The sequence below is a fragment of the Oncorhynchus mykiss genome, chromosome 16 (assembly GCF_057628025.1).
Source record: "Oncorhynchus mykiss isolate SJ-2025 chromosome 16, ASM5762802v1, whole genome shotgun sequence".
Taxonomy (NCBI): domain Eukaryota; kingdom Metazoa; phylum Chordata; class Actinopteri; order Salmoniformes; family Salmonidae; genus Oncorhynchus; species Oncorhynchus mykiss.
This window is the reverse complement of record NC_143037.1, coordinates 63503791-63529158: the sequence shown is the minus strand read 5'-3', so window position 1 is coordinate 63529158 and position 25368 is coordinate 63503791. Positions and strand designations below refer to the sequence as shown.

Genomic DNA, 25368 nt, shown 5'->3' with positions numbered 1-25368 from the left:
ACCTTTTCTCACAGGATACTTCCAGGAAATATAAAAACATATATTGTGTGTCTCCAGCTTAAACACAATACAGTATAAGTTGTATTAAAGTGGACATTGATGAGAATGTATTGATCTGGTAGGGCCTAATACAGATTTAGTTCTATGTTTAAGGGTAACCACATGACCTGACTAGTACAAACTGGGCCCTAGTTCAACCCTTTAATTAGGTTACATATTTTATCCACTCCAGGTCACATCACATGGTCAGAAAAAACTTGGGTCCCTACAGGAAATATTTTATTAACTCCCTTCTTCATTTCTACTCATCTGTACATGGATGATCAAATGCATCCATTCAGTCTAGGAGGAAAAACGTTGTAGTACTGTTTGGTTGTCACACCCACAAACGCACAGCAGAGTGGTAGTATTACCCTGGTGGGATTTACATTCTATTTTTTCATTCTGTTTTGGTCACAGTTCTCTAGGTTGTCCTTGAGACTGTGTAGTTTCAAGTTTTATTAGTTGAATGTACAGGATACACGTGGTATACACTGTCCAATGAAATACTTATTTGCAGGTTCCTTCCCGACAATGCAACAACAATAAGAAATAATAAAATGTTTTAGCATAAGTATAATAAAGGAATGCACAATTTATATTACAATATGTACACATGTATCAGGGAAGTGTACTGGCAGTATTTCCTTCATTCATGGTTTTCCTAGATTAGTCTCTGCGGTTTTGCTAAATCTTTTTTATTATTCTGTCCCATTCTGAACTTCTGGCAAAGCCTCCTAACCTTTGTAATGTCACACCACATTAGTTCAGTGTATTAGTTGCATTCTCCACATCTAACATTACACCCGTTTATATTATGTCATACTCCACATCATTTATTTCTGTTTATTCTATGTCCTGCTTTTATTGTCAACAGTACCCCATTCAGAGCTCAAAATGTTGCAGCATAATTTATCCTTATGGAAACATATGGTCAGCATGGAGTTAAATTAAAGGGAAATGGCAGTGCCCTACTTGGCATAACAAGGGCACACACACACAGACACACATACACACACACACACTCCGAAACTCATACACTCACACACTACCCACTCTCACACAATCTCACATTGGAAGGTCCTATTGTTAGGCTAAGCCCCCATTTCTACATCAGTACCAACTGGCCTGGGAGCAGCTCATTCCCTGAACAAAACCTCCCTCTGTTTCAGTATGCAGCTGCAGCTTCCGAGATGCCCCAGTCAGATTCATGACCTAGTGTGGAAAGACTGGGACCCTCCACCATGAAGAGGGGGGACTATTTGTGACAATTATTGTTTTGATCTGGATGACCTCTATCATTAGATTTTGACTACCTTCAAGGTAATCAACCAGTCATTTTTACTGTACCAGTGGTTCTTTTCCTAACATGCCTTGGAAAATAGCTTGGCAGTCTGATGGAGAGTCTTTGTTATTGCATTTGATGTCCCCCTCTTCAGATGGACTATTCCATTTCGCATCTGAAAAATCAGATAGTTGGAAAGAATTCTTCATGCCAGGGACTGCTGTAGCCCCAGCACTGATAATAGCAGAGAACACCTGACCTGAGGTAATATCACATTATTATATGTTTTGAAATGTAATGTACTTATTTATATAGGCTTTATTACTTTCAATTATTATCCTTTCATTTTTAATTCCTTTCATAGAATTGTAATACAACATCTCTTCATAAAGTCCTCAATGTACGTTGTATGCACATTAATTTCACATTCAATTACATTTTTCAGTCTTGTGCTTCATATGTTATGTTATTGATTTCTTCTTCTGCTATGATATCTTGTTATTATTTTATTCTCAAGTTAGCTCATCTCTCACCCTAAACTGTTAGCAAAGTCACTGTACTCATATGAAATGATAATGTATCCTTTTTTGCAGATAAGCAAATGGATCATCAGGAGCTGAAAGAACCCATGAAGGTCTCACTCATTAAAGGTGAGTGAGACCGTCTCTTTATTCTCATTACATGTAGTTGGACAGATTATAATAACTGACCCGGGATCTGTTGGGTCACTTCTGATGTCTTTAACTAGTCATCTCCTATTCTATTACTGACTTGTGCAAGTCATCCCAGACCTCGTTGCCGAGTGAGGAGGAAAGGGTCAAAGAGAGAGAGACTTTGTAAAGGAAAGACTGGGTGTGGAAACAGGACATTTAAGAGCTCGCATTGCTATAAAAGGCATTGTGTTTAGGGCTACAGTTCTCTGGTTTCAAGTGGAATCAAACCGTAATCTGAAGGAGCCTTTAATACATTAGGGATCAACTCAAATGACTGTTAAATGACAGTATTGACATTTAGGTTGACAGGATTGACAACCAATTCTAACAAGAAGTTAACATTTGAGAGAGGACACTGGAGTACCTTGTGTATGCTCCTGATGCATGTCTGTGAGTGAATCAATTGTGCATGATCAATTAATTAGTAATGCCACTAGTCACATAGGCTATACAGAACACATTGGCTATTCACCATAACAACAATAACACATTTGACCTTAGGGTTATCTTTTTTCACAGTTTATAGTGTAAATCTCATCAGAGTTTAATAATATGAAGTTACCCTTATAACATAGGAATCATTATACCTGCAGTATATTCTGTAGCTGTAATCCAAAGCATCAGGCCTAGACCAGAAGATTTCTTTGTGAGTGTTAATGTATACAAATAGAGTACCGGTCAGGGAATCACGAAGCCTCTGACTCAGTTTTGAATGGCTGCCACAATGGTAGCGGGCTTAGACATTATGGTGGATGGAGCATGACGGCTATAGCCTTCAGCATGATGAGATGTAAAAATAGAAAAAGGGTTAGAAGGATTCTCATTACATTCATTCTGTGGTGCCTATGAGGGAACGTAATGGTCGATGATCAAGCAAGTCTGAAATATGTTTAGACGTAGAAAGGAATATTCCACAGTTGTGTTTTTTCATCCGGCATCATTTGATGACACCAAATATCCCAATAAGTAATGGCCAACCATGATGTGTCAGTGAGAGATAAACCTTTAACTTAGGGATGTCAACAAAAAAATACATTCCGGGGCCGTGTTCGGTTTTTAACGAGATCCGGATGAAAATTGGTTATATTTCCTCACGGTCAGAATTTGCATAAAATAGTCCTCAACCGTTTTTGGAATTTTCTAAGGTCCCTGACTGTCTAGCTTTCATTTTGGTGATTATTAGCGAGCTGAACACAGTCACGAAACGGTATGGTAGGTCCATTGTAATTTCTACATTGTAATTTGTCATTTCAATTTGGATTTAGTGATTTTAAATTAAATAGAGCTTTTTATTTGTATTTTTTTGGGGCCCACAGGCCATATGTTTGTTACCCCTGCGCTAACACATCCTGTTACCACCGGCCACATTCTCTCACACACACAGCCTCTCTTTCTCTCCCTCTTTCTTGCTTTCTCTCTCTCACTCTCTCTTGCTTTCTCTCTTGCTTTCTCTCTCTCTCTCTCTCCCTCTCTCTTGCTTTCTCTCTCTCAGTTTTTCTCGCTCTCTCTCACACACACGGACACATTTAACCTCACTCAGCTCCTCACGAAGAATCCATTTCCTCAGAGAAACACACACAACGAAACTCACTCAGCTCCTGACATATGCTCGGCGCAAACATCCATACACACACCTACACACATTCTCATGCTCATTCAGCCATTTACAGACATGCACACACATGCACACACACACAAACACACACACACGCACTCTCTCAGATAGAGGCCAGAGCATTCCTCCCTGTCTTCACACACAGTGGGAGGTCATGTGCCTGAACAGGGATGGGGGGTGGGTGCACCACCAGCCTCCAGCAGACTCTAAACACTGCTTTGTTTATGGACATTTATTAGCATAACTAACATCTCTAATTATTTCTCTGGTTTGACGTCAAAGCTAATATTCCACAGTAACGTTTGCACATGTGTATTTAAACGAGCTAGCGAGTGTGAGAGGTTGTGCGTGCATGTCTGTTATCTGAAACATATTGTTAGTTTCTACACTGATACAGTGTCTGCCACAGTGATATCATAGCCCTCTTATATCTCCATTTATGGTGCACTGTTATGGCGTCTTGTTTTGGCCTCTGCCAAACGCTTGATCTAGGATGAGGTCGTCTCTTTTTACAGCCCTGGCAGATTAGAAGAAGAGTTTTAGCTGGGTTTTATTCCGTCTATTTTGAGAGAGAGTTATGCGTTGCTTTCTCTACTAGTCATCTTTTCGACCTATGAAATCATAGTCAGTAGAGGTCATTGCTTTGAAACTGTGAGAAATGTGATTACTTTGAGGGTACATCAAAAGGCTTGACTACTATAAGTGCCCGCTAATAGAAGCGGACCCCAATATGTGAGTTCAGATGACATTATTAATTATTCTATTTTTGGGATGTAATTAGTTTATGTAATAGTACAATTTTTGGTCATCTTGGGAAATTATCTCACATTTCATCCATGGCTAAATGTAATCTGTTGGCAGGGAGTGGGGAGGCAAAATAGTCCAGAGAGTCAAACATTCAGTCAAGTTTGACATTAGCTTTGGAATCTCGCAAAGGCCTAACGAGGGTCATAGAAAGTACCAGACCACATGTGGCTAATGTCAGTCATCTATAATTTTACGAGAACATTTGTCCTCATTTTCCCCTACTGTAGATACAGTGGATTGGGAAAGTATTCAGACCCCTTGACTATAGCCTTATTCTAAAATTGAATAAATCAGGCAAAACATCAAAAACAGGTTTTTACGACTTTTACTTTTACTCCACTACATTCCTAAACAAAATAATGTACTTTTTACTCTTTAAATTTTCCCTGACACCCAAAAGTACTAGTTACATTTTGAATGCTTAGCAGGACAGGAAAATTGTCTAATGCACGCACATATCAAGAGAACATCCCATGTCATCCCTACTGCCTCTGATCTGGCAGACTCACTAAACACAAATGCTTTGTTTGTAAATTATGTCTGAGTGTTGAAGCCCCTGGCTATCCGTTAATTAAAAATTATAGAAAATTGTGCCGTCTGGTTTGCTTAATATAAGGAATTTGAAATTATTTATACTTTTACTTTTGATAATTAAATATATTTTAGCGATTACATTTACTTTTGATACTTAAGTACATTTAAAACCAAATACTTTTAGACTTTTACTCAAGTAGTATTTTACTGGGTGACTTCCACTTTTACTTGAGTCATTTTCTTTTAAGGTATCTTTACTTTTACTCAAGTATGACAATTGGGTACTTTATCCACCACTGATCCTGTTTCCATTGATCGTCCTTGAGATGTTTCTACAACTTGATTGGAGTTCACTTGTGGTAAATTCAATTGATTGGACATGATTTGGAAAGGCGCACACCTGTCTATATAAGGTCCCACAGTGCATGTCAGAGCAAAAACCAAGCCATGAGGTCGAAGGAATTTTTTGTAGAGCTCCGAGATAGGATTGTGTCAAGGCACAGATGTGGGGAAGGGTTCCAAAACATTTCTGCAGCATTGAAGGTCCAAGAACACAGTGGCCTTCATCATTCTTAAATGGAATAAGTTTGGAACCACCAAGACTCTTTCTAGAGCTGGCCCCCAGGCCAAACTGAGCAATCGGAGGAGAAGGGCCATGATCAGGGAGGTGACCAAGAACCCAATGGTCACTCTGACACTCTGGAAGAACCTTCCAGAAGGACAACCTTCCAGAAGGCCAGACAGAAGCCACTCCTTAGTAAAATGCACATGCCAAAAGGCACCTAAAGACTCTCAGACCATGAGAAACAAGATTCTCTGGTCTGATGAAACCAAGATTGAAACCAAGATTGGCCTGAATGCCAAGCGTCACATCTGGAAGAAACCTGGCACCAACTGTACGGTGAAGCATGGTGGTGGCAGCATCATGCTGTGGGGATGTTTTTCAGTAGTAGGTGTAACCAATGTGAAATGGCTAGCTAGTTAGCGGTGGTGCACGCTAATAGCGTTTCAATCGGTGACGTCACTCGCTTTGAGACCTTGAAGTAGTGGTTCCCCTTGCTCTGCAAGGGCTGCGGCTTTTGTGGAGCGATGGGTCACGATGCTTCGTGGGTGACTGTTGTTGATGTGTGCAGAGGGTCCCTGGTTCAAGCCCAGGTTGGGGCGAGGAGATGGACGGAAGCTATACTGTTACACAGGGGCTGGCAGATTTGTCAGGGTCGAGGGGAAGATGAACGAAGCGAAGTACTGTGAGATTCTTGATGAAAACCAGCTCCAGAGCGCTCAGGATGATTTTAGCAATTTTAGAAGAAAGCTGTAACGTAAAAAATATGGAAAATGTCAAGGGCTCTGAATACTTTCCGTATGCACTGTAAGTCTCCACCCTGTCATGTTGGTCTGTCCTCTGCTGAACACTGTATTTACCTCCATTCCTTTCCCAGATGAGATGAACCGATCCAACACGGGAACAAGTGACTCAGAGAAAGTCATCAAGCATCTGAACGAGGAGCTTCGTGAGGCCCAGGAGCTCTCCAACACAGGGAAACTGAAATGCATGGAACTGCAAGGTAATGGAAAAGCTTAGGAATGACACTCACCCAACAGTGGATTATAATAGTAATATATGCCATTTAGCAGTTGCTTTTATCCAAAGCGACTTACAGACATTACCCAATACTGTACAAAGATAACAGGCACAAGCATACACACCTTCACACAACAGCTGCAGCAGTGAATGTTCATAGTTAGAGAAGTTAACTTATTGTATTATTTGTGTCATACATTATAGGTCTCCTGGAGGAGGAGAGGAGAGCCAACAAGCAGCAAGCTGACGAGTCTGCAAAACAGTTGAAATTCCTACACGGTAGCTATAGACCAAAGTGTGTGTGTTTGAAGTTGCCTTGGATCTTCCTTACTAGAATTACTTTGGGGTGTGTGAGAAATGTGTAGGAATGTGTGTGGGTAGAGCTGGATTTTTGTTTGTATGCGTGACTGTTCATGAATCTAGGCTACTGTATATGTGGTTAAAGTTTGTGTGTAGTTGTGATGTTGGTTCAGTTCTGTGAGATAGAGAGAGCTTCACCGCCTTTTGGATGTCTTTTGTTGGTGCAGTACCGGACCGGCCTTGATTTCCACATCCAAAGCTGTCTATGTTTGGTTCAGATTTTGTCCGGTCTGGACCAGCCTTGATTTGGCCTAAACATAGACTTCTATAAATTACATATATTAAACTCTCATTCAGAACCAAAAATGAGTTTCATTTCAACATTTCAACATCTGTAAAATACATATTTTCAACATCTGTAAAATACGTATTTTCAACATAGGGAAAACAAGTATTTTCAACTTTCATTCAGAACAGTGATAGTGATGAGGATGTGACTAAGGTGACCAGCGCTGTGTAGAGGGTGACGTCTGACTACCACTCCAGTTCATCCTCAGATGAGGATAGTGACCTCAGGGAAATCGTCCCTCCCCTACCGTCTCCCGAAATCGCGCCACACACCAGGTGATCTACCCAGCTGCTCCTTTGTGACGTCCTCCAGTGCCCAAGCAGAAGAAGATGGGGCCCGGTAAAGGATAAAATGGCCCTCCATGTCCGCCTCACTATGGCTTCAGACCCCAAGGCAGACTCACCCAGCCCTTCGGACACAATGGTTGGGCTCTGTCTAGCCAGAGAAGGGGGCATGGATACTGGGGTGGCACTCCAGGCCTGACTTACTGTTAGGGACCACTGTAGCAAGTGTTGACGTTAGCATTAGCCTTTTCCATGTGCCCAGGTTTCCTGAGCTGTTGAGGGTAACCACTAGAGCAAGCAATAGTTCATGGGTGGCAGGTAGCCTAGCGGTTAAGAGCGTTGGGACAGTAACTGAAAGGTTGCTGGTTTGCATCCTTGAGCTGACTAGGTGAAAATCTGTTGATGTGCCTTTGAGCAGGGCACTCAACCCTAATTGCTCCTGTAAGTCACTCTTAGACCATCTGCTAAATGACAAAAAAATGTCAACAGAAAATGTTCCTGATTTCAATGTCCTGAAAATAGGTAATTTTTGCATCAGGAAAATATGCATTTTTAACGTTCTGGAAAATATGTATTTTAAACATGGAAAATATCTTTTCACCTTTCATTCAGAACCTAAATTTAACCTAACTTCAACATCTGGAAAAATATGTATTTTCAACATCATTTTGCTTACTGGGACTATTCTAGTTTTGCTGGGGCAGAACAGCAAGGACCGGCCTTGATATAACTCTTCTCCTCCTTAAAAATGTCCACTGTCTTCTATGTGAGCAGGCCAGCTGCGACAGCTACAGGACGAGCTGGGGGTCCTTAGAGAACAGAAAGACAGCGCCTCCCTGAGTTCACAAGATGAACTGCACAGATCCCGAGAAGAAGTGAAGACTCTGCGTCGCACCCTTGATGCTGCCACCGCCGATTGGAAGCTGGAGGTCTCTACGGTCCAGGGTAACTTAGCAACCGTCTCCAAGGATATGGAGAAGTGGCGAGAGACAGCCAGCAAGTACGAGCGTGAGATTAACGGCCTGCAAGGTGACCTACAGCAGCAGAGTAAGCAGTGGCAGAAGGCTGCCGAGTCACAAGGTACCAGTGGTGTAAAGTTCTTAAGTAAAAATACTTTGAAGTACTACTTAAGTTGTTTTTTTGTGTATCTGTACTTTTACTTTTACTTCACTACATTCGTGAAGAAAATAATGTACTTTTTATTCCATACATTTTCCCTGACACCCACAAGTACTTGTTACATTTTGAATGCTTAGCAGGACAGGAAAATTGTCTAATTCACTCACTTAAAGAGAAAATCCCTGGCCACCCCTACTGCATCTAATCTAGCGGACTCATTAAACACACAGGCTTTTTTTTATGTCTGAGTGTTGGACTGTGCCCCTGGCTATCCAGAAAATCATGCCATTTGGTTTGCTTAATATAAGGAATTTGAAATGATTCATACTTTTACTTTTGATACTTAAGAATATTTGAGCATTTACTTTTGATATGTAAAGTATATTTAAAACCAAATACTTTTACTTTTACTCAAGTAGAATTTTACTGGGTGTCTCACTTTTTACTTTAGTAATTTTCTATTAAGGTATCTTTACTTTTACCCAAGTATGACAATTGAGTACTTTTTCTACCACTGCAAGGTACTACATATACAGTGCATAGAAAATACATAACAAATATTGATATTCTGTACACACAATGTTTATCTGTAATAATGAGTGTTATTTATGTGTGATTTATAAAGTATTTGTACACAAAGTTGCATCCATATGAAAGTATATCCACATCAACTTAGTTTGGGCAGCTAATTAGCCCCGAATAGACTGACTAAATAGTTTTACTGAAAGTATCAAGGAGTTGGCTGAAGCAGAAACAGACAATCACCCAGGCTGTGATATAATGCCACGTCTGAGCAGCCCTATGGTTTTCTACAGCAGGTGAAATGGAGTCCATGCAGAGGGAGTGCACCAGCCTCCAGAGGGAGGTGTCATCCCTGCGCTTAGAGAAACAGGAAGTGCTGAATACACACCAGAAGGAGAGTGCTGCCCTCAGGGCGGAGAAGGAGGAACTGCTCAGGGCTCACCAGAAGGAGAAGGGGAACCTACAGAATGAGAGTTCTGTCATGCGCTCAGAGAAAGAGGCCATGCTGAAGAAACAAAAGGAGCTAGAGAAGGATTTGGCCAGGTCAGTCTGTAGTCTGAAACACAACTGGCAACAGCATCTGTGCCTAAACATCATACACAGATTCGACGGTGCACAACTCAACTCAAAAATGGTCCCAGTATTTGCACGTCTGTCTCTGCCACTCTCACACTCTCCCTTACTCTAATGCCCAGTTATCTTTGACTCTTTCTTTCGTGCACACACCGACATACACAGACATACACACACACACACACACACACACACACACACACACACACACACACACACACACACACACACACACACACACACACACATTAACAGACCAATACATTTGACATTGAAATGGTCACAATTAGAATACATTGGTCTACAAATCATTCATAGACAGTAACACTGTTCCTGAACCTCTGTCTCTCTCTCTCTTTCAACCCCTCTCTCTCCCCCAGCTCACGTGCCCAGAGTGCTGAGCTAGGCAGCATTCTGAAGGCCCTGGAGCTCTCTCAGGGGGAGATGGAGAAGAGGCTGGGGGCCCAGCAGGAGCAGCACCAGCAGGACAACACCAAACTTCAGAGCCAGCTGGACCAGTCAGACAGCCGCACCAAGGACCTGCAGAGAGAGGTGGGCACATGCATGCTGTCTTCCTCCCTTCCTTGAAGTAATCCCTGATCTATGATCTGACATGACTGGATAGGAAAAAAAAAAAAGCTACACTATAAACTAGGTGATTTGAACCCTGAATGTTAATTGGCTGACAGCCATGGTATATCAGACCGTATACCACGGGTATGACAAAATAAATGTTTTTCCTGCTCTAATTACATTGGTAACCAGTTTATAATAGCAATAAGGCACCTCAGGGGTTTGTGGTATATGGCCAATATACCACGGCTAAGGGCTGCGTCCAGGCACTCTGCTTTGCGTCGTGCATAAGAACAGCCCTTAGCCATGGTATATTGGCCATATACCACACCCCCTTGGGCCTTATTGCTTAAGTATATAATGGAACCCATAAGGATCACAATCCTATCTTGTTAGCCCAGTGGTCACTTCATGGAAGTGTCGTGTCTTTACTATCATTAACTGAAGACTTATAGTTTTTATCAAAGATTATCTGTAATTAGTATTACACGATCAACTGATTAATAATGTAACTAATTAACTAGGAAGTCGGGGCACCAAGGAAAAATATTCAGATTACAAGGTTATAATTTCCTAATATAACCTTTCAGATATTTTCATATCTGATCCATAGTCTTCTGATTAATGAATTATTTACTTTACCTCACGTTAGTCTCATTCCAAACGTCGTAAATTGTTGGTTATCTGCACAAACCTAGTCTTCACTATGAGTCATCCATACATCAATTGTCTTAAATAATTTATTTATTACTAACTAAGTAATTCACAGAAATTCATAAACAAACAAACAAGGTAAATGTGGTTACATGAAATGAGAATGTGCCCTAGTGGGCTAAACCGGCATTGGGGCTTGTTAGACAAAAGGGGAAGTGGGGATCGACTAAGAAGTCACTACAAAGTGATAATTATAACAATTGAAATGCTAATCCTTTGCACATGAACGCTCACTCATTCGGGAACAATTGCAATCAAAATATAGATTTACTCTCAGTGTGTCGTCTTGATCGCTGGTGAAAAGTTAATTTATTTTGTAGAATTGTCCGTCTCTCCCTCTCTCTCTCTGTCGTGGTTATAGTGGGTAGTTCAGAGTGACATTAATTTGTTTCGTTATAGAATGGATGTTTCGGCGGTTGTCGTTCTTCGCGTTCAATGATACTGAATTCCTAGCTGCAGACTAGTAATTAATATCAAAGACTTGTTCTTATTCTGTCGGTATCGATAGTCTAAGAGTTTAACTACGTGGTATGGTTAAAAGATTCAGCAATGGTCTGCAACCTTTTGTCCTCCCTTGATTGAGAGAATCATGGTCTGCAACCTTTAGCCATCTCGTAATTGAGGTAAGCTCGGTCTGCTGATCGAAAACCAGAGTGGGGGTTTAAATCGGAATGGCAGAAAAGGCTGTCCCAGGATGTCTGACCCTAACTGGGCTCAGGGGCGGTCCTCTGATTTAGTTCAAATCCAATTCCCTTTTTGAGTTTTCCTTCATTAAACAGTCCAAAATCACATTGTATCATACTCACTCATTCATTTTATACAACAATTAGATGTAAACCTAGTATCTGAGGCTATTATATAAACAGTGTTATGGTAATGTGGCCACACCGTCTCCCATGAGCTTCCCCAAGTTGTGACAAACGGACCATTTCGTAGCTGGATTCTTCACCAATCTTTTATACTTTCTCCGGAACATGAAATTTCTTCGTACCTCAAGTTCTGTGAGGTGGAAGGATTTCCTTTGTTCTCCATGAAAATCTACTCTCTCTATACTGTGTGTCCATGAGGAGATTCTCAGGAATTTATGACGTCTCTCTGACCACAGCAACCTAGTTGAAGGAGAAAAGGGGGAGGCAGGGAGAGGGGGATGGGCTTGCTATACCCAAAGAGGCCAACGTCATGACAGAAGGGAGGAAGGAAGTATTTGTTCAAAGTATTTGATGAGGGCCTGGACTTTTACAACCGCCGTTTTATCCCATTTGAAACAGAATCCTTACGGTTGCTCAAACTATGCATGTTTTATGAATGCCCTGTAATATTTATAACCTCTGTTTTCAGTACGAAGAGACGCAGACTGAGCTGTCAGACTTGAAGGAGAAGTTTGAGAGGACCGAACAGGAAAAGCAGTCGATCACTGATGAGCTTGAGGAGTGTAAAGCTGACCTGAAAATGCTGCGGGAGAAAGGAAACAAAGTGAGTTATCCACTATCAAGACTTTAAAAAATATACTGCGACTAAGAAGAGGGAGGAATATTGCATGAATCATCTTCAACATGCATTCTGTAAATATATATGTTTTGGAAATGTTGGGTTGAATTCAAATGTTGAGTTGAGATGAGTTCAGATGAAATTGACTTCAAGCATCACCAGTAGCAGGCTACCCCTTCCTTTGAGTTTCAAGTTGAAAAGTTTCAGAGTTTATTCGACACGTGCACAGGATACAACAGGTGTTCACCAGAGCCTTTCTAATCACACCACAACTGCTCCCCTCCTCCTCCCAACCAGCTTGTCCCTTGACTATTACTTCTAGACTTAGACACGCTTGGACACGCTTGTAGTATGTTAGAATATGGTCACATACATATTGTGTTGTGTATTTTATGTACCAATATCAATATACGCTGAGTGTACAAAATATTAGGAACACCTTCCTGATTTTGAATTGCATCCACTTTTGCCCTCAGAACAGCCTAAATTCGTCAGGACATGGACTCTACGAGGTATTGAAAGCATTCCACAGGGATGCTGGCCCATGTTGGCTCCAATGCTTCCCACAGTTGTGTCAAGTTGGCTGATGTCCTTTGGGTGGGGAACCATTCTTGATACACACGAGAAACTGTTCAGTGGGAAAAACCCAGCAGCATTACAGTTCTTGACACACTTAAAACGGTGCGCCTGTCACCTACTACCATACCCCATTCAAAGACACTTAAATATTTTGTCTTGCCCATTCAACCTCTAAATGGCATACATACACAATCCATGTCTCAATTCTCTCTCCTCTGAAATGGATTTAACAATTGATTTAACAATTTACATCAATAAGGGATCATAGCTTTAACCTTTTAAGCTTTCCTGAGTGGCTCAGCGGTCTACGGCACTACATCTCAGTGCAAGAATCGTCACCACAGTACCATGTTCAAATCTAGGCTGTATCACATCCGGCCGTGATTGGGAGTCCCATAGGGCGGCGCACAATTGGCCCAGCGTCGTCCGGGTTTGGCCGGAGTAGGCCGTCATTGTAAACAAGAATTTGTTCTAAACTGACTTGCCTAGTTAAATAAAGGTTAAATGTAAAAATAAAAAAAATAAAACTTGATTCACCTGGTCAGTCAATGTCATGGAAAGAGCAGGTGTTCTTAATGTTTAATACACTCAGTATATTTGATGAGTTGACCCACTCTCCTGGGGTCAAACTCACCCATTCCCAATGATGTCTTAATATCCCTTCCCTCCTGTAGACCTCCCTATTGCTGCCTGTCCAAGCCATACTCATCGGCCTTATCCTGGCTTTGCTGTATTGGTGCTTCGGCGCATTGTGGTAGAAAGGTACACCGTACTCCTGTCCAGTCAACCCGGCCTACATCTCGCATTGTTTGTCTCTGTCAGCACACTGCATGAAACAAATCTCAAGTCTCGAAATTGAAAAGTCTCTCTCGTTCCTCTGAAATACTGAGGACAATATGATGTCTCCCCATGACAGAACTAACATTTCTAATATGACATCTTCTCCTCTTGCCTGGATCATTAATATCTAACGAATCTCTCTTTCTATGGGCTGATTTTTGTCTCGTCTTGCTCTACGTGAACATGTTGCTTTCAACCGTCATTGTTCTCTGTGCATTCCATGACAGCTTTGGCCAATCAGGTGCTATTAAGGGGCTAGAGCAGCCTGTCAGACGGTGCTGAGGTCAGTGTTTCAGTTTGTGTCACTTCCTATTTCAGAGTGGATGGATCGTCTGGGTGCCTCATGCAGTTGCCGTGGTAGCGACTATGACTGCTGCTGTGCTCTACGCCAGGACCTGAGTGTGAGACACACATACACACACAATGATATTAGTGCAAACATGCACACATACGTACATATGGTCAGACTTCTGTACACTAAACCTATTAAATGCATTGCCTCCTGATCTGTTCAGTTGTTTACTCATGTTCAGATGTTTTAAAAAGGAGAGCCCTTTAGTTGAATACTTATATAGTTTCACTGATATATTTTAGAGAAATTTGAGAAATGAATATACTGTACAATTATAGACAAGTTCAATCTTCCTAAATGTATAATTTCAGAAACTCATAAATGCATTTTTGGTTTTCTCTTTATGTTTTACATTAGGACTCTATCTTCTAATAGGATTTCAACAATGAATATAGGCTAAAGATACTGTACACTGTTATCCTCACTGATAATGATTAATATTTCTGCAGAAAGACCTGTCTTCGAGGTCCAACTGCCCTAAACACTTTGTTTTAGAGTCCAGTAAAATATGTAAATTCACCTTAAACTTTAATTTGCTGCATTGCAACGCCTAAGCTCTGTGTGAATACATGGTGAATGATCTTAGATCATTTGCATACACTCACTCACATAATTCTGGTAAAAAGGGTTAAGGAATAACCAGAGATGAATGATCTTGAGGCCAAGAAGTTAGAAGTTCCCCCTCAATTTGATGTTAACTGTTGACTATTCAGTAGGCCTACCTCCCTTTTGAATCAATGTTTGCATGCAATTTAAACCTCTAGTATCAATTCATTTGTCATCCAATTAAATTCACCACAAAACATACTGTAATTCAAGCATTGCTTTTTCAAATGTAAATAATTGTGCGAAGTATACTGTATTTTGAAAAATATAGGTGATGGTATAGTTTAAGTTTGTAGTAAAACTATTTGCTCTAAAATGTACTTTGTGTGACCTTAATTAAACCTTCTAAATCTCATGATCATGATTATTTTTCTCCATTACCCTGATAGTACCACATATTAGACAATAAGTGGAGCCACATGTTAAGTTTGGGTTGGTAGAAAACTCATTGACTGTATGAAATCTCAATGTTTACAGTATGGCATGTGAGTCATGTTGAACGGTTGTTGATTTGGCCATCGGCTACAAAGTATCTATCATGCCAGGTTTTCTTTTACTTCTGCAGGCATCTCTGATGGATATTACTTTACTATTGATAATCAGAAAAGGTGCTTTCGGAAGAAAGAGGAAAGTACCTTAAACTTGGACATGTGTTTGGCGTTTAGAGGACTCTTGTTTCAGTATTTTGCAAAGATGTAGAGTCAACATTTTTCAATATCACGCATGCACACACACCCCTCAATGCCGTCCTGCAGTCCATCTCAATGAGGACGGGGGCCAGGACAAGACCAAAAAACAGACCCCTGAGCTACAGATGCTACACCGACAACGTAAGGTGAGCTGTTTCTAGCCCATCAAATGATGTATTAGTCTTATCCTGATATTAATAATGAATAACATCAATGCAGGCAGGGGGTTTAGGGATGAAATCAGGCCTGGATATTAGTCATAGTGTAATGAACACGAGTGGAGACAGAGCTGGTTTCAAGCACAGGGCGCAGCAGGTGTTTATTGCAAAGGACCACAGGAGGCAGCAGGTATCTGGGTCCAGGGGCAGGCAGAAGGTCATACACTGGAGGTCCAAAAGGGCAACAGTACAGGCAGGGAAAAGGCTAGTAACATAGTCCTGGGAATTAGGCAATAGGTAGATAAGAGGAAATCCAACAGGCAAAAGGTGTCGTTAGTGAGGCTGGCAAAAACTATCATACATAGGAATAACACACGGGAAACCCAGCGCTCTGAAAGACGTGTCACAAAACAAACAATACCTCACAGTGAAGGGGTGCAAAGAACTGAACTAAATAGTGTGTGATAATGACATGCAGGTGATTTAGAATTCAGGTGATTGGGATCTGGAGAGTGAGCTGCGTTCAGGGGATCTACATGTTTGAGGGTATGAGTTGGAAGCAGATGTTACACATAGGGCCCCCAGATGGGGATCAGCTTTACATCCGAGGGGTATTCTTACTGACCTCCATCCAATAACCCTCAAGACACATTCTAGTGAGGTCATGAAATCTAGTGTCTGATGCACTTCTTTCTATGCTAACAGTTTGGACAATGTTTTGTGTTATAACACGGAGCGGGAATATTTTATCCCTCCCCTCCAGCAAAAACTCTTGAAATTTGTGAGGTTATCGCTTCTCATATTCCACACCTCGCCCTCCTTTAAAAGCTCCACCACACTATGGGGAGACAGACAGATCAGATTCGAAACAACAGAGGAAGGGGAAGAAGGCAACAAGGAACAGGCAACGTTAGTATATTACAGTATGCCATTTACCAAGAGCGAGGTCTCTCTGGCTGAACACAGTGTGTGTGCCGCTGAGTGTAACCTGACAGATGATGTACCATTGAAGAAAATCCAGAAGAACACCATCACACGGTGGTGCAACAAGCACCTGAAGTGTGTAAACAGGTTCATAGATGACATTCAGTTTGACCTAAATGACGGGCTGACTCTCATCGCTCTACTGGAGGTCTTGAGCCATAAGAAGATGTTCAGGAAGTACCACACCAGGCCCACATTCAGACAGATGAGGCTGGATAATGTCCCTGCTGCGCTCGAGTTTCTGGAACAGGAGAATGTCAAGATGATGTCCATAGGTAAGGGACATGTTGAAAGGGATCATTTTCAGTCTGGCAGCCAGGCCAAGTTAAGGAAGAAGATAAAGTCACACTTCTTTGGTTACACTTTACATGAGGTTGCATGGTTGCATTGTGCAGATACCATATTTATTTTTTATTTCTTGGTACCATTACTTGTAATTATACAGTATACAATTTGGCCAGTTTTCTATGATTCAGTTTAGTCTTTGTTTAATGTACCTCACAGTTACTGTGTACAGTCATGTCATTGCACATGTTGCCACAATTATTTTTGTTATAAAAGTGAAGACTATAGGACTGTTTGATTTACCCTGGGAGATGTGCGATACTGTTTGTGTTAGATAACACTGGATCTCCCATCCATTCTTGTGGGTGTAATACGGTGCTGCCTCAACAGACAGTAAGGCCATCGTGGACTGGAATATGAAGCTGATTTTGGGGTTGGTGTGGATCCTACACTAGTCCATCTCTTCTCATTTACTGGAGGACGAGGCCAAGGCACAAGACCAAGAAACAGACCCCTGAGCTATGGCTGTTGGGTGGATCCTGGACAAGGTGCCCGAACTGCCTATCACCAACTTCAGCCAGGACTGGCAGAATGGCATGGCTCTTGGGACACTGGTGGACGGACTGGCCCCAGGTGAACTATAACTGGATTCATGAAAACAAAATCCAGCTTTGGGTAAAGCATACTTCCTATAGCGTATATAGTCTAGGACCTGATCTTTGATACTCTGTCTTTCTCCCTGCCTGCAGGCTTGTGTCCAGACTGGGAGAGCTGGGACGAGGTACAGCAAGTAGACAATGCCAAGGTGGCCATGCAGCAGGCTGACAAGTGGCTGGGAGTGCCACAGGCGAGTCCTCGGACTATCAACACTCTTGTGGTTTCCACATATTACATACTGAATAAACCACTAAATCACAGGGGAACAGGGCTGACATTTCAAAACGTACGTGACCTGAATTGTTATGAGAGTGGTCAACACCCCTCAAGATCCCATATGGTTCCCATTACATTGGAAAACATTGGTGTAACTCTAGGAATTTGTACAGATTTCATTTTAGGTTTTAACTTCTTGGAACAGCCTCTGGAGGGTAATCTTTTGGCCTACGACATCATCGGGCATGTAAGAATTCACCACACTAACAAAGCCTTCAGGAAGTAGAGTCCTTTGCTCATAGTGAAAGGAATACATGAAATGTAGCAGATTTACATCATGCACATTGTTTTAGCTTGTAGGACTCGATGTCACCCTGCATGTGACCTGAAGAGGCCAGTTTGGGGAATAATTGGTGCTAGCATAATTCATCAGGAAAGGACATACAAACATATACATAACCATTGTTTCTCTTTTGCGTCCAGGACATTGCCCCAGAGAAGATCATCGACCCCCGTGAGGATGAGCAGTCCATCATGACTTACCTCTCCATGTTCCCCAAAGCTCAACTGAAACCTGGAGCCCCCTGTCGTGTCTTTGGCTATGCCGGATTAAGTGATATGACATGCTATTCTATAAAATAATTTCTCCGTAATTAATATCACCTGATTGAGCTAATCATGTAAATGTAATTAACTAAATAGTCGGGCACCACAAAATAATATTTATAGAGCTGTTATCTTCCGAATAAACTCTTAAAGACCTAGTAATATTTTACATCAATAGCAGTCAATATTAATCCTCATCTTAATTCAGTCTCATCTGAAAGTTGCAAATTCATGGTTATATGCACGAACCCTGGCTAACAATTTGAATCAGCAATACAAAATTGGGTTTAATTATTTATTTAGTAAATACCTAACCAATCACTCAGAATTGCACATACACATAATTAAATCATAACTTGATTACAAATTACGTCATAAAGGAAAACGTCCCTAGCGGGTGGAACAGATATGACAGCTTGTTACACAAAAGATAAGGGGCTGGGTTTGAGTGAAGGAGGGGGAAGACAGGAACAAAGGCGAAGCTGTGCTATCGTAAATACAGTACCTGATGCATTCTAAATTACCGCCCATTTGGAAAAAGAAAATGCAATAAATATTTACTCTGAGCTGCGCTTCGGTATGTTGGTGGTAGATGAGAGTCCTTTGAAGAATGTCTCTGGTTGTCAATTGGATACGTTGTAGTAACGTCATTGGGTGATAGACGGGATACTCTGTCTGTTCATTCCTAACCCTCGTTGCATCTGCTGTTGCTAACTCAACGGCTAGGAGGTATCACTTCTGTAGTGAATAAGAGTTCAAAGTTCATACCATTCGCAACCAAAGCTCACGCTGATGTTGGCTTCGTTCTGTAGTTATTATCTGAACCATTCTGACATTGGACCGTCGTCCTCACATCCTCGGAACAGGAGGTTATATTGTCGTCAAGGGCTTATATAAGAAGGGAGAGGAGGGCGTGTTTGAAAAGTTTTATAGCCCACGTCCCTTCACAGGGGCGGGCCACTGATTGAGCAGAGCCCTGTCTTATGAAAACCCAAATCTCACATTTTAGAAGCTAAAATCACATTTCATCCCATCACGAATAATTTCTTATTCAAACATTTAAATTGAACAACAATTCCATGTGAATCTGACAACTCTGATGTGTAGACTTTCCACTGTAGAGTTTTTGTCATCTTATCATTGATGAGAATGTCTCAGATGACAACCGAACTGACATCATATTCATTAAGTACCACCACATATGTTCAATTGTTCAGATTTCCCCCCAAGTGCTGATGTTCCCAGAATCTCTATGTTATCCAAGGGTTTTGCAAATGTAACCTCAGTAGGGTAGAGAGAGGAAAAGGGGGGGAAGAGGTATTTATGACTGTCACAAACCTATCCCCCAGGCCAATGTCATGACACCCCCTCAATCCCCAATCAGATTTGTCACTGCTCTACCCCTCCTATGTTAATCAGCGCTCAAAACAGGCAATCTGGCGAGCCTTGTTTTTACACAAAGGTGATTTGTGTTTTGAGGTTCTATGGACAAATCTGGGGCAACACGCTGTGCATGTGACCTGTGATGAAGATGAGATCGAGGACAGTCCTTTCATGTCCCACAAACGCCTGAATAAAAATAAATGCTACCCACACAAGACGAGTGCCTCCCTGCAGTTACTGGGTCCATTTCTTCTGCTCTATTTAGCATTTGGGTCATTCTGTGCTTGTCCATGTATTTGGGTCATTCTGTGCTTGTCCATGTATTTGGAACATTCTGTGCTTGTCCATGTATTTACTAACAACTTTTATGATAACATTTGATGCTTTCATCCTTTTTTTAGGTCAAGGGTGGTTTCGTGGGAACCCCAGAAGAGTTCACCATAGACACAAACAGCTCGGGCAGCCACCGGCTCAAGGTGACAGTAGACGGCCCCAGCCCGACCAAAATAAAGTGTTGTCCAATAACGAGGATGGAACTTGTACAAAGATAGTTCCTATAAGGTGGTTTATCTGCTCCTCATCGCTGGTGTACACGCTACGGCTGAAGTAAGGTGGGGAAGTGGTGGCCAATTTCGCCTCCGAGGTTGTTGTGCATCCGGCTTTTTACAAGAGGCAAGTGAAGGTGTCTGGGACTGGAGCTGAAAGGGAAGGTTTAGTAGATTTGTCATAAAGCCTGGTGACTAAGCTTATTGCAATGGATAGGAGTTCTTAAGGCCATCATAATGGATAGGAAACGTCTTAAGTTTCTCTATTTTTTTTAATGTCACTATAATATTTTCAGTAATGTTGTTACTGTGACGTACTTTGTTGAATGGTCTGAATGGTATATCTTTTGACGGGAGGTCTGAATTGCCTTGACAGAGAATGTGACCCAGCCAGATTGTTTGCAAATGGCACTTCTAGGGCAGAGTAACAGTTTCAACATCACAACCAGGTGAGGCAGCCTTATGTTCAGGCCAACACTTCATTACAAAGCAATTGAATACCACTGATAGAATAGCCATTTCAAAGGTATCTGCACAATCAGAATGTTATTATGGACATCTCTTGTCATTGTACATTGAAGTTGGTTTCTGACAAATTATATTGAATTCACAGGGGTGCTCGAGCAGGTGGCTTGGCCATCACTGTGGAGGGCCCATCGGATGTGCAGGTCACCATCACAGAGAAACAAGATGGATGCTATGTTGCAGAGTACATCCCCAGTGTGCCGGGGCTGTATGACATCAACATCACCTATGGAGGAGAACACATTCTAGGCAAGCGTGTTCAGACTGGGAATATGTTAGTGGTTTGTGTGCCATTGATGCCCTTTCTGTTACCATTGTTGGTAACGTGAGAACTGTAGAGACACATATTTGTTTATCAGATAAGATTTCAACTTAATTTATACTCTTCATATATGAGCCCTACTAGTATTGAGTAATCTAAAATGGATGATATTTATTTGGAACATTAGACAAGCATAATGTATGCACTGCGAGTCGAGAAGCAGGTGGTACATTTAATAAAACAAAGAACATGGAATAATACACCATAGGAGTAGCGTCTTGACATGAAACACAGACACAATACTGGCTGGGGAAAGGACCTCAGGAAGTGCCAGTTAAAGGGGAGGTAATGAGTGAGGTAATGGAGTCCAGGTGTGTCTCATAATGAAGTGCAGGTGTGCGTAATGATTGATGACAGGTGTGCTTAATGATGGTTGCCAGGATCAATGGTTAGTAACCCGGCAGAGGGGAGGAGTGGGAGTAGACGTGACAAGAAGTTGATTGTAAAGATTTGGTTGAGTCCATCTATCAAACAGGTAGCCCTTTCAAAGTATCAGTGAAGAATGCTTCTGGTGTCAGTGATGTCAAAGTGTCTGGGACAAGCTTGGAGACTGTGTCAAAACTCCTCAGACCTTCACCATAAACTGTAGCAAGGTTGGAGAAGTACTAGCATATGTGGCTGTTATGACACCAAGTGGTGGGTACAAATTATATCAAGATACTCATCTATTTCAAATATACAGACATTTTGGTTGTTGCTTGATTTACCAGGTAAGATAGAACTTTTGGAGGTGACAGACAATGGTGATGGGACATATTCAGTGGCCTACTCCCCTTCTATGGTGGGTCCTTACTCTGGTGGTCAAATATGCCAATGAAGAGGCATTCTCTAGGTGAGATCAATTTTTTTCAGATGGGAAATGTTTAGTGTGTACATTTTTTTATATAGTTATGATGTACATATGCAGGATCCTAGTCTGACCATATTTTTGCAGAGGTTGGTACTTTTTTGTTAGGACAAATCAAGACAAGCTTGCAGTCAGGAATTTGTGCAATGTTCTCTCCGATATTCACAATTGACTGGAGAGACCCCAGTCTGACTGTTATGACACCAAGTGATGAGTATCTGTGTTTTGCAGTCATCTCTTGAGTTGGTTTCAATTAAGCTTAAGAATTTTACATGGGTGAAGTATTAAGCTCTTTTTGATTTAAAATAACCAGGTGAGCTTGTGGCGGTAACATACAATGGGGATGGGACATACTCAGTAGCCTACTCCCCTTCCATGGAGGATTCTCACTCTCTGGTTGTCAAGTATGAGGATGAGTTCGCAGGTAAGACAAAAAAAAAAAAAAAAACTTTTTAAAAGTGCGAAATCCCATTTTAAGGAAACAATGATTTCATTTAACTAGGAAAGTAATTTAAGAACATTATTATTTACAATGATGGCCAAACCTGGACGACGCTGGGCCGATTGTGCGCTGCCCTAATGGACTCTCGATCACAGTCGGTTGTGATACAGCCTGGAATCGAACCATGGTCTGTAGTGAAGCCTCTAGCATTGAGATGCAGTGCCTTAGATCGCTGCGCCACTCGGGAGTGTAAACATGTTCTTTACTGCATTTCAGTCTTTCCCACTACAAGTGCTGCCCACAAATCAGGCCAACAAGTTGATAGTCTCAGGGTCAGGCTTGGAGTCAGGAACTTGCGCCCAAACTCCCCAGATCTTTACAATTGATTGTAGCAAGACTGGAGAGGCCCCATAGTATGTTGCTGTTATGACTCATACCAGTGAGAATTATTTAATTTCTGACTCATGTATTTTTTTATTTGACTGTCATGTGGATTTTGCCATCTTGTGACGGGGAGCGCACCTTTTGAGATCTCAGACTTTGTGAATATACAAGATGCAGAGTCACAAATCTCCCCCTGAAACAAAAACATATCACCATGTGAATATTTTCAGAAATTCGACTAAGACTTTGTGGCTGAACAATTTATCAGCCTCTGGGAGTCTGACTCTGGCCATCGAGGGTCCCAGTACTGTGTAGGTCCAGACGGCGGATGGTTTCTGTGTCCTCTCCTTCTGCCCCACGGAACCCTCTCAGACAAATACATAGAAGAACATATGCCAGGTAGCTACATTATTTCTTTGAACAAATGTTAGTAAATAGAACAGTTTGAACAGAGAAGCTGTATTTGTATTCAAACCGTATGCAATGTACACTACATGACCAAAAGTATGTGGACACCTGCTCATCGACCATCTCATTCAAAATTCATGGGCATTAATATGGAGTTGGTCCCCCCTTTGCTGCTGTAACAGCCTCCACGGGCTATTGACGAGATGTTGGAACATTGCTACGAGGGCTTCCATTCAGCCACGAGCATTAGTGAGGTCGGGCACTGATGTTGGATGATTAGGCCTGGCTCCAATTCATCACAAAGGTGTTTGATGGGGTTGAGGTCAGTGCTCTGTGCAGGCCAGTCAAGTTCTTCCACACCGATCTCAACAAACCATTTCTGTATGGACCTCGCTTTACACATGGGGGCAGAGTCATGCTGAAACAGGAAAGGGCCTTTCCCAAACTGTTTCCACAAAGTTGGAAGCACAAAATCGTCTAGAATGTCATTGAATACTGTAGCATTAATATTTCCCTTCACTGGAACTAAGGGGCCTAGCCCGAACCATGAAAAACAGTGTTCCATATTCCAATGGCGGGGAGCTTTACACCACTCCAGCTGACGCTTGGCATTGCGTAGGGTGATCTTAGGCTTGTGTGTGGCTGCTTAGCCATGGAAACCCATTTCATGAAGTTCCCGATGAACAGTTGTGCTGATGCTGAACTGACTTGTTGGAAAGGTGGCATCCTATGACGGTGCCGCTTAGAAAGTCACTGAGCTCTTCAGTAAGGCCATTCTACTGCCAATGTTTGTCTGAAATAGCCAATTCCACTCATTTGAAGGTGTCAACATACACAAAAGTATGTCTTATGTATTGTCCAGGGAGTCCATTTACAGCAGAGGTGCCAGTGGCTATATCAGAGACAGCAAAACCCACTTCCAGGGATCTGCAACTATCGCCAGTGTCAGCAACGTGTATGGGATTAACCTAATCCAATAGATGTCCAATAGATGGCGAGCGTGCACATAGTAAATGTTCAAGTCAAGACCCAAGGGTAAAAATTTGAACATTTGACAATTTTTTCCAAAACGTATCACCCCCTTAATGTGCTTTCTGGACCGTTTTTTTGAAATTAGTATTTTTTTGTCAACTATACATGTATAAGAACTGTATGAACATACTTTTGTCATTTTACTGTCATATTGTTTTTACTTGTCATCGCTAGTAAAGCATATGTTTTGTCCATTTGCAATATGATTTCATAGGAAGTCAAAAATCAGTGAATCATTGCCAAATGCGATAAATGTCCAAATGCAATATGAAAGTATTGAAAATGCCAAATCAGGATGTTATGTCCATTTGCCATGTACGATCATAGGAAGTCGGTTTCCAAACCCAAAAGTCAGTGAACCATGTTCAAATGGCATTTATACTGCCCAAATTATATATAGCACTATGTTAATTCATGAATCAACCAAGATGGTCTATTTGTGATGGGAGAAGTGGAACTGTTTTATTTTATGATTTTTTTTTTTTTTAAACGTCCAAAATGACCAGGAGCGTCCCCTATTGGATGGGCACGGGTGGCCATCCCTACCCAACCGTAGACCTCTTGCTCCCCCCTAAAGGCATTAAAACATTTTTTTTTAAATGTGCTCCTGGTAACCCATTTCAATCACCAGGTGCACAGCTGTCCATTTGCAATATGTTTCAATGGGCATTTACCATCACGAATTTGACATGCTCAAAAATACTACAGAAATGCAAAATTGACTGGCCCGATGAACCAAATTGACATGACGAGCATGATGGCCGGGCAGTGCTAGTGGTTCCTCTCCATCGCTCGTTGTTGATTTCATGTCAATTTGGTGATGGTCTATCATTGTTTAAACATATTGCAAATGGACAGAAATCAGCCAGCAAGTCACCGTCCATCAGTCAATTAGATATGATATTGACACCACACCCACTTTTTCCAACTTGTTTAGAAGCCAACCATCACATATTTCAGAGCAGGCCCAAAATTCACAGCGCCTTCAGTTTACACCACAATAAAAACATA

General features: G+C 41.6%; 1 protein-coding gene across 4 annotated transcripts; it reads left to right on the top strand.

The window, feature by feature from the left end:
• The first annotated feature begins 1212 nt into the window (after positions 1 to 1212).
• slmapb (sarcolemma associated protein b) lies at positions 1213 to 15229 on the top strand. 4 transcript variants are annotated; one of them, XM_090203716.1, is made up of 11 exons: positions 1220 to 1362; positions 1479 to 1588; positions 1918 to 1974; positions 6433 to 6558; positions 6780 to 6854; positions 8283 to 8588; positions 9443 to 9692; positions 10103 to 10274; positions 12348 to 12482; positions 13751 to 13838; positions 14235 to 15229. In XM_090203716.1, exons 3-10 carry the CDS (start codon positions 1926 to 1928, stop codon positions 13832 to 13834), a joined length of 1197 nt encoding a protein of 398 aa, XP_090059842.1. In that variant the 5' UTR covers positions 1220 to 1362; positions 1479 to 1588; positions 1918 to 1925; the 3' UTR covers positions 13835 to 13838; positions 14235 to 15229. The 4 variants fall into 4 exon arrangements, with proteins under 4 accessions (XP_021422506.2, XP_090059842.1, XP_090059843.1 ...); XM_021566831.3 differs by having other exon boundaries at positions 1213 to 1588; XM_090203717.1 differs by lacking the exon at positions 13751 to 13838.
• Positions 15230 to 25368: the final 10139 nt, after the last annotated feature.

What these genes read in the sequence shown, in the direction of transcription:
- slmapb (XM_021566831.3), top strand. Translation starts at nt 1,926, where the DNA reads ATGGATCATCAGGAGCTGAAAGAACCCATGAAGGTCTCACTCATTAAA. An exon ending in ACAGTTGAAATTCCTACACG is followed by an intron (nt 6,855 to 8,282) that starts GTAGCTATAGAC and finishes CTATGTGAGCAG; the next exon opens with GCCAGCTGCGACAGCTACAG. An exon ending in CCAAGGACCTGCAGAGAGAG is followed by an intron (nt 10,275 to 12,347) that starts GTGGGCACATGC and finishes CTCTGTTTTCAG; the next exon opens with TACGAAGAGACGCAGACTGA.